The 13424-nt window shown below is 35.1% G+C and overlaps 2 protein-coding genes across 2 annotated transcripts; both read left to right on the plus strand.

The window, feature by feature from the left end:
• The first annotated feature begins 910 nt into the window (after window positions 1-910).
• On the plus strand, window positions 911-5935 carry LOC134719044 (neuronal acetylcholine receptor subunit alpha-3-like). The gene is made up of 4 exons (XM_063581975.1): window positions 911-1078; window positions 3984-4117; window positions 4559-4695; window positions 5054-5935. The coding sequence occupies exons 1-4, from the start codon at window positions 1024-1026 to the stop codon at window positions 5382-5384; spliced, it is 657 nt and encodes a 218-aa protein (XP_063438045.1). The 5' UTR covers window positions 911-1023; the 3' UTR covers window positions 5385-5935.
• Window positions 5936-9952: 4017 nt separating this feature from the next.
• LOC134719803 (shootin-1-like) lies at window positions 9953-12515 on the plus strand. Its single transcript, XM_063582761.1, has 2 exons — window positions 9953-10020; window positions 11242-12515. The coding sequence occupies exon 2, from the start codon at window positions 11256-11258 to the stop codon at window positions 12393-12395; it is 1140 nt and encodes a 379-aa protein (XP_063438831.1). The 5' UTR covers window positions 9953-10020; window positions 11242-11255; the 3' UTR covers window positions 12396-12515.
• Window positions 12516-13424: the final 909 nt, after the last annotated feature.

Genomic DNA, 13424 nt, shown 5'->3' on the forward strand with positions numbered 1-13424 from the left:
AAAAATACTGTGTACAGACTGACATGTGCGGTTTGGGAAGTTTTTATGTTTTTAGATATATAAAAGTTAAATTTATTTAGCATATCTGAAAGATAAAATCATTTTTGGCAAAGATCTGGATTCAAAATATTTTTTTGTCCTTTGCTTTTTTATTCATGAATTTGGGAATCAGAATATTTTTTTCAAGAAAAATAGCATTTTCCATCTGAACTTATAATTTTATTTTAGACATAAACAAAATGTTATTTGTTATAAGTGCCTTGGACATTCATTCTGAACATGCATGAAATATTTGCCACTGAACGTTAAACAACCAACAACCAATCAATATCTAGGACATTATTAAGCTGGCATTTAAGGTAGCGCTTTCCTCATATTAATCATATGGTCGGACCTTGCGCGTATGGTAGAACCGTATGAGTATACGCATATGGTCATACAATTATTCACGACTTCTGACTTTTAGATAACATCCTTTTTTTTTTTATTTTAGTTTCTTTTATAAAATTCGGAGTTGAGTATGGCGTCCACACTGGCCTAGTGCACATTTTTGTGTAGGGGCCAGCTGAAACACGCCTCTTGATGCAGGATTTACTCGCCGTATTCAAGCTCCATTTGTTTTTTTCGGCGGTTTTCTGCTCTTATATCGGGTTGTTGTCTCTTTGACACATTCCCCATTCTAATTCTCAATTTTATTGTTTTGCGATAGTTATATATATAATTAATAGTATGAAATACTGTGAGTGAAAGAAAATATTGAATTGAATAAATATAATTACACAATTCACGAGTCGTCTTAGATGCAGATTTCTATAAAATTCGATTGTTTGACGTGTTCACCAATAAACAAATTTGATTTGCTCCTCCGAATGTATTTCCCCTATAACAGTAAGGTCGGCAGTGTATTTAATCAGCTGCTTCCAAATTTATTCAGCAAGGTCGGCGGCAGAATCGATTTTTGGATTAGGCATTTTGAGAATCATATACAGACTTCATCTTTTGTGTGGCGATCAAACAAGGAAGATGGGAATGATTTACTTTACAATTTTGATTTTGTGCGTTTCTGAAATAGTTTCTGGTAAGTAAATATTTTATGTATTTGTAGATATTATGTGATATATTAACACATATTTTTATTCAATATTAAAAAAAAGTATAATTTTCTGACTGTAAGCAAGCATTGTTTAAAAGTGTGACTGATTAATTTCTCAGATGTATTTGTAATTGAGCATTGCAAACGATTTAAATGCAGAATATATTTGAATTTAAAGGCATAAGTGATTGTTATTTACAGTCATGTTGGACAATTGACATCTGTAATCAATTTGTTGTATATATGATTGCATAAAAATCACTCGGGAGGGGGTACCTGAAGACACCAGTCAGACACCTGTCTCTAACCTGTTGATTGTTTGTAAGATCAGACGTCGTAGAGTCAACTTTTATATGGAATGTTAAACTTTAATAAAAATAGAAACTGAACAAAAAATCCTATTTGTGCGAACCTCAAAATATTAAAAAAAGAAAATAAATGATTTAATACAAACGTTGACTTGCACCATATAGCCATTTCCAAAAGTTCTAAGAATGATTTTGGTTTTAATATTTAATATTAAAAAACAATCTTAGATAAGAAAGCATGTTTTAGTTTTAAAACAAGAAACGGGTCGGTAAAATATCATTATCGGTCAATACTCATTTGTCCAGCGTCGCACAAAACTGTTTGGCTTCTAACCCTTGTCAGCTAAATGCCTGGTAATAAGGGCATCAATATCAATACGTAAACACACTACCACGTCATTAGCTGGAATAAGTGTCGTTTAATCTGACGACTCGTGTTCAAACAGAGTTGCACGCTGTCTTCATAGTATTACTTCTTTGAGGAGAATTCATAGGTTGTCACTAATTAGTATGCATGAAGTGTTTGCCACTGGACATTATATGATAGTCAATAAATTATTAATAATTTATATATGTAAATACCGTTTCGTGCATGTCTGGCGCAACTGTTTTATTTGTATCCTATTTAAAATATTTGCCTGTATTAAACGCGTAATGCAAAAGCTACCACAATAGCCTGATTGTTTAGATCTGCTTGGTATTAAGGCAATTTCACTAAAACATGTATTAAACGATGATAATAACGCGGGTAGAATTTGGCCTTTAACAAATGCGTATTTGTTTCTAAACAGACGAAAGATATAAAAAGGATATTCAAAATTATAGGTTGGACTTAGTAAATACAGCTGTTTCTCCAATCCCGCCTCTTTTTGGGGAGATATATAATATTTATAAGTATGTTAATTTGTTAACGTACAGGGGCCGTGTCAATGAAAGTATCCTAGGATATGTCCTAAGATAGGTCTTAGGACATTATTTAGGATGGTCTTAGGACGTGTCTGAGACATGTCTTAGGATGTAAAACAAAGCTGTCTTAGGACTGTCCTAACTACGATGGTCCTAGGACCATCCTAACACATTTATTTAATTGAAAATATATGTAGAGATTTGTATGACATAGATTGAATTGTATTTTAGAACCTATATGTAAAGAGAGGGAAGATGACTCTTATATAAAAAACAATTAACGCAAAATAAAAGTTAAAAGTTTTTACAGAATACTAATAAATATGTTATTAAATATGATAAAAGATATAAATGAATTTAATACGCAAACAAAGGTAAATGGTCACAAAACTTTGTGATATTCGTGCTGCAATTTTAGTTCATAAACTAGTTTTGTCCTTAGGTCCACTCGATTTCATTACATGTATCGAATCAGGATTAGGTAAAAAAAGAGGTAAACTTTTCCCCATATTTGAATTATTAAAAAAAATGTGTTGCTTATGATGATAGTATTGAATTTGTTTCGGCTTCAAAAAAGGCAGCATGAAATAATTTAATATAATACAAACATTAAACAATATTTTTTTTTAATTAATATTTTATCTAATGATAGTTTAATATTGTATTAGTATTTTTAGTATTGAGATTATGCCATATTTGTTGTTTTTATTACGTTTTAGCACGATGTAACCTTTATGACTATCCTAAGACACCTAATTGTATATCCTAACTTTAGAACCAAGTTTAGGACATATCTTATTTTAGGAGACTTTCGTTAACCCGACTTAGGACTAAGAAGTGTCCTAAGACCATCCTAAGACATGTCTTAGTCCTTAGTCCTAGGACAGCTTCGTTTACACGGCCCCTGGTTCTCATTTATGATCTCTGTGTTTCATCTCATAAAGACATCACTTGAGAATGCAACCAGTTTAGAAAATCGTGGTGGGCCTTAATGTTGTTCTTAGGAGGTCCGAAAATTGAGGTTAGGGTTTTATAGCATTTTAGTATAAGTTTAAACTCTTAAAAATTCTAGGCATATACATGTTGAAAATATGCAGCTAATCCCTACATTTTGACTTTTGAATAAAATAGTAGTGCATATAAACTTTCTGTTGTGGGATAATATTTTTTATGCACGAAACTTAATAGTAAAAGTGTCCCAGTTTTGACCGCTAAAAGGGAGTTTCTAAAGGAAATTGCATTGTCTGAATTAACAGAAGTTCAAAAATGTAAGATAAACACTGTATTTAAATGTTTTGTCATATATTAAAAAATCGCATACCAGGTACTTTAGTAGAATAGTTGCGTTACTATACGGAATGCACATCATTTGTGATGATTTGACATTATATACTAAAAAAAGAAGATGTGGTACGATTGTCAATGAGACAACGCTCAACAAGAGACCAAAATAACACAGAAATTAACAACTAAAGGTCACCGTACGGCCTTCAAAAATTAACACAGCCTTCGACGGAAAAAACTGGTAATCACTGTCAATTAAGATATAGGCGGGTTTCGAACTAAGAAACAGATGAACTACTTGTACTTGGCCATCGAGACCCGGGTTGTTGACCTTATGCATTTATGAAAAAAAATCAAAACAAGGAATATATTGTTTTTTTATTGTTTTAAAGGGACTGTGAATGTCACTGGAGACGGAGCCATAAAAAGGGTGTTGAAGGATTACAACAAATATGCCTACCCTGGAACAATTGGACATCCAACTGTGAAAATCACACACGCCTTGAGTCCCGTAAAGATGGATTATGTAAGTTCATGACGACCACATTATTTCGTCTTTTTATTAAACAGAGGTTTTTTCTTCTTTATTTGTACAATTTTATATTAAGATATAAAGAGGGCATGATGTTTTCTGAATATTTGCTGAAGTTAAATGATATTGGTTTTGAATAGTTGAAACTATGGTTACACGCTTCTCTCACAACATTATAATTGTCAATCAGAGAAAACTTAATAATTATCTTATCCCTAACCAAGAACGTTTGATATGATAAGACGGAATTGTCTTTCGCAAAGGGGTACTTTCGCTTATTTCGCGATCATCAAAGTTGAGAACGGTTATCCAAAAAGCATTATGAATGATGGTTTACTTTTATAAATTGTTATTTGGATGGAGAGTTGTCTCATTGGCACTCACACCACATCTTTATATCTATTCTCTAATAAAAGTTTTTCATGTCATTTGCAGGAGCCTAAAGGAATGTCTATTCAGGTTTGGTCACAATTGAACTGGAATGACCCTAGATTGACTTGGTCTGGACCACCAGCGAAAATCCACCTTCCAATGTCTCTCATATGGACACCAGATCTAGTTCTATACAACAAGTAAGTATTATAAGCAAAAGTGCCGTTGGTTATGAGTGTCTGGATTTAGAGATTGTGCATCCTGGTTAGAACTCGTGGGTAAAAAAGGAAAAGTGCAAAACATAGACCCTATTGTAAATATGCAAATTCTTTCCGAAAAATCTTCCCTGCACCAATTTTCAAATTTCTGTTTCTGACGCGTGTCTGACATTAGCTGCTTAATATAGATTAAAATCACGTGATATATAGCAGACGAAAGCTGTTCGCGAAATCTTACCTTGTCGCCAAACCAGGTCCCGTTGCGTTGGGACTTATTTTCTGTTCGGTCTGCAATACATTTTGACTGACAATATTTTAACAATATGCTGATTTTTTGCAGTGTGATTCCAAAGCCATCATACGAGCCAAATGCTGTGGTAAGTCAGAATGGGGACGTTCTTATCGTTCCTGTTAACCAGTATGAAACTGACAACTGCACGAAGAATGACGATGTTATCGAATGTCAATTTAAGTTCGGATCCTGGACGTACAGTGGAAGTGAAATTGAGTTGGCAGTCTTCAGTCCTCATATGATGCTTGACAACTACAGGGAAAACCCCGAGTACGAGATAGTCGGTTCAAGTGCTGTTAGGAATGAACAGAAGTATTCATGTTGTCCAGAAATGTACTATGACATAGTCTACACTATACAAATTAAACGTCGTCAGTGAATTTATTAAATGTGTCATGATTTCAACGATGTCGTAATTATATCTTCGAACCCACAAACGTTACATGTGTATATATCATTTGTTGCATTGCAGGTAACGCTTATTGATTATATTATCTTTTTTGTTCATGTTGAAGAAAACCCTCAAATCTTTTGAAAGTTGGTGTTTTGTAAAAAAAACAATTTTTAGGAAAAACGTATTTTTACTAAATAGCGCAAACAGAAATTAGCAAATTCATTTGAGCTGTGCGTTATATAATTGTAAAATCCAATGTCTTACAAACAAGAAGTGTCTGAGGATAATGAACCTCCAATGTTGTTACGCTGTAAAAATCTATAGCGGTTACCGAAATTGAATAACAAATTGGTTTCCTTGACAACCGATTTTGCTAAATTTTATCAATACTTTTCTTAACACATTACATAACACTTTTTACTCTGACAAGCGGTATTGATCTTGTTAAATAATTTCTGTTTATATAGACTTTATATCTTGCTGAATGTTTTATTATTAGATATTTGCTATGTTTATAATAAATATTAGGTACTTGATTTGAAGACTACGCTTTTATGTTTGCCAGCTATTAGTCAGCTTATTAGCGGAATAGGACAATATACCAATGAGACAGCAGGACACAAGAAAAAAATCTTAATATTACCACGTAACACGTCTTTTGAATGGCTGAAAGTTTTTTTCTATCACCTTGTGGACATAATGTTGTCATGTGACCATGAAGTCATCAACGTTCTTTTCACGATTTATTTCTTAAAAATGGAATTTAGCAGTAGATTATAACGAATGACTGTAATATCGATTTCTGTCTATTTGAAATAACCTAAAACAAAATGGTGTGCACAATTTCAAGTAACGGGTTATTCTGTGTACATTTGTAAGGTTATTTCATCTTAAACAGATTTTTTATGGCTCCGTATCCTTGTCCGTAATTCAGTCATTCCGCAACAAACCGTTATACGGAGGGTTTTTTCTAAACGCCTTCAGAAATTGGGCTGATGTGAGTTAACCATGATCGAGTTACAGATCAAGATTGAGATTTGTTCCTCTCCGCTTATTTTTACCGAAATTACTTGCTTTGGACTTTGGGAAATTGTTGAAAATCAGTTTTACGGAACTTTTTTCTAAATGCCTTCAGATATTGGGCTGATTTTGGTATGTGAGTTAAACATGATGATTTACATGTTAAGTTTAAGTTTCTATTGATCGGTCCTGATAATAGATATCCGATCTTTGACTGAACAGCGGTGGGTCCGTTTCCTCTAATTACTTTGTCCTCGATAATGTCCCAATAGTAGTCGGCGCCTATGAGTAAGTCAATTTCGAAACGTTCCGTACTTTGCACAGAATGTGCAAGTTTAAGTTTTCTTAAGTGTGGCAAGCTCCGTATAGTCTGGGAAACATTGTTCTTAATTGGGACGGCAATATCCGGAACAATGAGTGTGTTAATACGCACCTTTCTCCTGTGTCGGTCTGTAACTGTATTGTTGCAGTGTCTAAGTTGCGAACCTTCTCAGATAAATCTCCGAACGCAGACAGATGAATGCTTACTTTTTCTGTAGGTTTTATTTCTAATTTATCAGCTAACTTCTGAGTTATAAAAGAAGGCTGTGCTCCCTCGTCAAATAATATGTTACATTCTACTTCTTGGTCGTTATATTCAACTGGCACAGTTGCTGTTTTCAGCAGAATGTCGTGACTCTGTTGCGATGAATACATTACTCTAGTCTCGTTTGGTGTTTCAACTATCTCTATAGCTGACTGTTGTATTGTAGGCTCCGGTGTCGTACATTGTACCTGGAATGACCTCTTTACCTTTACATATGCTTTTATGATGCATTCCGTTACATTTTTTGCATCGTTTTGAAGACTTACATGTGGCCACTCGGTGTGACCTTAAACAGTTAAAGCGTACCTGTTTCTGTTTTAAAATTTGGTTTCTAGCGTTTGCGTCTGTTACTTCAGAGCACTCCGTCGGAAAGTGCTCACCTGAACAGAAAATACATGTACGTATTTTTCTTCTGGTGTGTGTCTGCGAATTGGCTCTTGTGTGAATGTGATTGCGTACCCATAAAAAATGCAGTAGCGTACAATCTGTCCGATTTCATGACTCCCTGTCCAGCCTAAAGTATTTCAATCTCGTTAGTTATAGATTTGCGTAGATTATCTAATATCAAATTATCTCTTCCGTGTGCTCTTGCAATATTCTTTCTTAAGTCAATCGGTAACTTGTCCAAAACTACAGGTACCAAAAGCGAACCATACATCTCTGGTGTTTGACCACGTGACTCTAATCCTCGTACGTATGATTCTAATCTGTCTCCGTAAGACATCAAACTAATCAAACTCCGTACAGTGATCGTTTCCGTTCCGGAACTTTTTTCCTTTACTCCATTAATTAGTGTAGAGTAGTATTCGGGCCCGTTTTCGGATCGGAACTGGAACTGCCGGGGAGTTTGCAAACTAATAGCATCACTTGTCGGTGCGGGTAAATTCATGAGTGCTTTCATGTAGGCATGTATCAGTTTGCTAGGTTGTCCGAAGCGATCTCTGAGAAGGTTGACGGCGGTTTCGTAGCTACCATTTGTCAAAGCGAATCCCTCTACTGTTTGCGCGGCGCTTCCCTCTAGCTGGGCTTTAAGATAGTTAAACTTTTGGATTGGCGTTAATGTGTCGTTGAACTGTATAGATGACTCGAAACAATACCATAATGTCTGCCACTTGAGAATATCTCCATTAAAACAGGGTAAGTCTAACTTTGGAAGCCTATGGTAATTAGTTTGTGAAGATCTCGGTTCTGACGGGACTTGAAACATGACATTCTCTGACGGACGGGTATGCACTGCAGGGTCGTGAATACACCTTATCACTATTAGCTTACTCGGCCGGCCGACCCGGCCGCTAGACCTTTTGACGCACACAACAATCACTTTTCCATTGTGACGTCAGATGTTTTGTTTTATGACGTCAAAATTTTACGGGAACCTGTGTGATATCCAGTAATGGCGAACAAATAGCGATAAGGTGTATTGAATGCTGCTGGTTCATAAGAATCTATTGCACATATGTTCATATCAACTCTAGCTCCGGGTGTGAAATTATATGCGTCTGGGTTAAGTCTGCAGTCAAGGATACTATCAACAGTATCATGCGAAATTATAGTATTTGTTTCAAAGGACTTAATAAATTTCCAAATTTGTCTAATTTTGCAATCAAGCTCGTACATATACTCATTTGAGTCGGTGATTTCCTGCTCCAGATTTTCCTCCGATGTCTGTTCCAAAAGTCTGTTATTCAGGTCACTCAATGTTTTGATTGACTGATTCGATCCACAAAAACTTATTATCATACAAGTACAATGATGATTTAAATATATTTTTAACCTATAATATGAACTCAAACAGACCTAGATAATTCAATTGCATATATGTTTGGTATCGATTTATATAAAACTGAGAATGAATATATGACATTTGTCAGAGTCAACAACCCGAAGGCCACCATATGCATGTTTTATATCGGGTTAAACGACAGTCGGTAGTCTTTGGAGGTCAAACCGGTGGTTAATCAGTTGGCGATTAGACTTAAATACACACGAAATTCAGATACAAATAACCCAGTCGTGCGTTGTGAATTGAATTGTTTAATGAAGAGTTTTTTTTATAATTTGGATAAACGTTTAAGTATGTTATACTTTAAATGTGAGAAGTTAATTCTAATCGGTGAGCATGGCTATGACAGCTGATGCCCCTTAATTCTCGTAGCCCTTTTTATCTGAATCAGTTGACTCACAAAATATATTCTATACTTGGTTGACTTTACATAAAAGTTTAGACGGATTTTCCAAATAGAAATTAATGAGCAAAGAGTGCACAGTATATGGCAATTAAATAAAGGAAAACAGAAAAGATAGGCAACACAAGTACTAGTAGATAATGTGGCGCTAAATAAAAAAAAGCTAGATTAATTATTGACTGTTTGACGTTAAATGGCTAAAATTTCAGAATTTTATGGGCAAAAACAATTTGACAAAAATACAAAACGAATGTCCTGTAAGAGATTTTCGTACCAATCTTTCGACACAAGGCACCGGCTTTAACTTCACATTCTGACCGTACGTCCCGTAACGTGGCTGTGAGCTTTATTGTCGACCAGAAGGAGACTAAGTGTGACGATGTATCTATTCTCCAGTCACTCTTGTGGTCAAGGAATACAATAATAATTGACAAAATAAACAATTAATCTAGTAATTTATGGGGCTCTTTAAAGCTTGCTGTTTGGTGTGAGATTATGCTCCGTGATGAAGGTCGTACTTTCACCTATAATGGTTTACTTTTATAAATTGTTACTTGAATGGAGAGTTGTCTCATTAGAACTCATACACCATATTCCTATATCTAACCAGTCTACAGCGAGGATGTGGATAACATTTGAAATTTGCATTTGCAGTTGTCTCCCTTTAAACACTATATAAAGTCTTATAAATGATCAGCGATTCATATTACACGTTCAATTGTATTTGTGTAAAACGAAACACAAAACGACTCATTGTGTCACTTTATTCGGTTGAAATCATATAGAATCTACCCGAGAAGTCCTTAATTGAGTTGTATATTTTAGTTGTGTAAGTATTACATTTTGTTTAATTTAGTTTATCAGTAGTATCAGTAAGATGATTACAAAAATTAAACGTATATCAAAAATGTATTTAAGAGTGTTTCAGCGAATATAAAACATTAAAGCATTTTAGCATTTCAAACTGAAGTTATATAAATCTTTGGGGTTCTATTAACCGTTTTACTATTGAATCACCGAAGCGTCGAACAAAAATAGATTACTCTTTGATTTGTACAACTGATGTTGTATTGTCGTATATTTGTCACTTCACGATAAAATACACTGTTTGAAATTTTTTATCGCGAGACTATAAATACCTTAACAGTTTTGTATTCATTACAATTTCCATGAACACATAATATCAAAATTTGCCATTTTTGTTTAGAGGTTAGGCAAATTTCCCCTTAAAAGAGGGACGAAATACCAAAGGGATAGTCAAACGCATAAATCTAAAAATAAATTGACAACGCCATGTCTAAAAAAGAAAAAGACAAGCAGACAAACAAAAGTTCACATGACACAACATAGAAAACTAAAGAATAAACAACACGAACCCCACCAAAAACTAGGGGTGATCTCAGGTGCTCCGGAAGGGTAAACAGATCCTGCTCCACATGTGGCACCCTACGTTAATTTATTTCTTACGATGGCCTAAGTTCGAATTGTTTTTAATCTGTACCAATGTACGTTTCATATTACTTGAGGTTTTAACAACATGTGTGTATGATACTGAGATACATATCAAATGAAACATGGTATTAACACAACAGAGTATCAAAAATTAACATAAAACAAAACCATAATTACATTTTGTGGGGAAAAATTGTTGATTATATAGGATACCATTGAAGCATGACTGGAGCGGGCCCCCTCTTATGCAGTCAGTGGACCTTACCTTAACCTTAATTCTCTCCGCGCCAGAAGTCGCATACGGCCTCAAAAATTTCTTCAGCGTTTCTGGTTTCTGTAACAAGTCAGTGGACCACCTTATGAAAATTTCTGGATCCGCCACTGGGTATTGTATTTTTGTTAAAAACATCTAAGCTAACGCTCGGTATTAAGATATTGACAAGTGTTATACCTACCCATGTTACAATGTGCATGGCATGATACATATCTATCATAGATATCTTAAACTATCCTCTTAGCAAATGCATATTTCTTTTTTTTTATTGCAACACCACACCTCAATTTTACGTCCTACATATGTTGTGTAAACTTTTTACAGTTCATAAAATTGAGATGACAACTGTAGCACCTCATTGTGACCCTTGTAAGACCAATGATGACGAAAAAGAGGCAGTGTCGTGGTGTTCCGTTTGCCAGGAGTGTTTATGCGAAGACTGTGACAACACCCACCGGAAGTTGGGAATCACAAAGAACCACAAACCCCTACCCATTGAGGAGTATTTAAAACTGCCAGCATCTATCTTGACTCACGAAATATTCTGTTCAAAGCACATGAAAAACAAGGCTGAGTTTTTCTGTACGACTCACGGAACAACTCACTGTCACATATGTTACCGTGACGTTCATAACCATTGCAAACAAGTCTTGAGAATGGATGACGCATCACGTGGTCTCAAGTCATCACCTGTCATTTCATCTGCTACCGATAAAATCAAAGAGGTTACGGATTGCATTGATAAACTCATTGAAAATCGTGTGAAGAATATAATTGATTTAGATGAAAAACGAGACAAATTAGAAAATGACATAAAAAAGCTTAGACTAGACATGGAAAATCATCTTGACACCATTGAAAATAATCTGCTGAGTCAGCTTAACGAAGCATACTCCTATCATCGGGACGCTATCAAATCCCAAGAAATAGAGTTCAGCGAAACGAAAGAAAAATTGTCAAATATGTTGCACGAAACAGAACAGAAGAAAGAAATATCACCAGAAACTCAGATGTTTTTGCAGCTGCAGTCTGTGCACGAGATGTTGCTGCAGACTGACCGGTATTTACAAGGTTTAAAGGACAAGGTCAAATTCATCAAACTCGATCTGATCATTGAGAAAAATGCACGAAGCTTCAGTGAGTTTATAAAGCAAATAGGACAGATCAAAGTAATCGCTTCGACCATGGATATCTTTAACCTTGACAGGAAGCCAGTTCGGGCTTATACGCTTGTTTCAAGATCATCAATAGAAAAGCAGAAATCTGGTGGGGTGAGTCCGAGAGCTGGAAAGTTGAAAGTAATGTCAACGCCCGAGAGGTCAAGAACTGTTTATCCACCACCGCCTCCCCCACCAGCACCAAAGAAGCTCTCTGCTGAACAACAATATCAAAATGATATCATTATGTCGGAAACTTCAAGTTTTGCTTTGGTGGAGGACCTACTATGCAGTGACGAAGACGAATTGAATGACGTATAATTTGAGAATTTATTAACACTTAGTATTCCCTTGTAGCAAAACCCACTAGTCAGCACTGCTGTGTTGACAAGGAATTATCATTTATATTGTCATATTAATAAATTAACTGATTGCAAAACAGTAATTTTTCGATATTTTGAGGATTGGCTACCCTAGAAAAAGACTTCAGTTGTTAGTGGCAAAAACTTTCAGAAGTTTGGATCCACAAAACTCTTCAACTGAAGGTTTTTGCTCTTTTTAACTTTTTTACTTGACATTTTTACCTTTTTTTAATCGAGCGTCACTGATGAATCTTTTGCAAAAGAAACGCGATTATAGTGTACACAATTTTGATCCTGGTACTTATAATGAGTTTATAGAGAAAAATAAGCATTCTTTGGCACGTTGGTTATAAATGTTCATGTTACTATTTCTTGAGCCCATTAAAGATTTTTTCGTAAGGTCATAAAGAAAACAAATGATTCTATGATGTTTGTATATTTCATGTAAGCGTATGTTATTTCATGCAGTACGCGTTAGTGACTATGACTACTTAAGGAAGAGAGAGTCAAAATGCGTAAAAAAATGCCTAAAGTGTCTTAAAACACCTATCAATCGATCAGGCCAGTCGGTCCGTTTATTTGTCAGTAGTTATACATGTATCTTTCCAATAATAAACATGAAATTTGCACACATCCTCAATTCCTACCAAAGATGAATTCGTATGCACGCATTCTCAATTCCTACCAAAGAAGAATTTGTATGCATGCATTCTCAATTCCTACCAAAGATGAATTCGTATGCATGCATTCTCAATTCCTAATTTCTACCAAAGATGAATTCGTATGCATGCATTCTCAATTCCTACCAAAGATGAATTCGTATGCATTCATTCTCAATTCCTACCAAAGGTGAATTCGTATGCACGCATTCTCAATTCCTACCAAAGGTGATTTGTATGCACGCATTCTCAATTCCTACCTAAGATACCTACGTATATTCACGTACATCAACAATTCCTTCTAAAGTTGATTTCGTATGCATGCATCA

This window comes from Mytilus trossulus, chromosome 5 (assembly GCF_036588685.1).
Source record: "Mytilus trossulus isolate FHL-02 chromosome 5, PNRI_Mtr1.1.1.hap1, whole genome shotgun sequence".
In the NCBI taxonomy this organism is placed as follows: Eukaryota; Metazoa; Mollusca; class Bivalvia; order Mytilida; family Mytilidae; genus Mytilus; species Mytilus trossulus.

Coding starts and splice junctions, on each gene's coding strand:
- LOC134719044 (XM_063581975.1), top strand. CDS start 1,024: ATGGGAATGATTTACTTTACAATTTTGATTTTGTGCGTTTCTGAAATA. Junction 1,079..3,983: donor CGTTTCTGAAATAGTTTCTG/GTAAGTAAATAT, acceptor ATTGTTTTAAAG/GGACTGTGAATGTCACTGGA. Junction 4,118..4,558: donor GTCCCGTAAAGATGGATTAT/GTAAGTTCATGA, acceptor TGTCATTTGCAG/GAGCCTAAAGGAATGTCTAT.
- LOC134719803 (XM_063582761.1), top strand. CDS start 11,256: ATGACAACTGTAGCACCTCATTGTGACCCTTGTAAGACCAATGATGAC.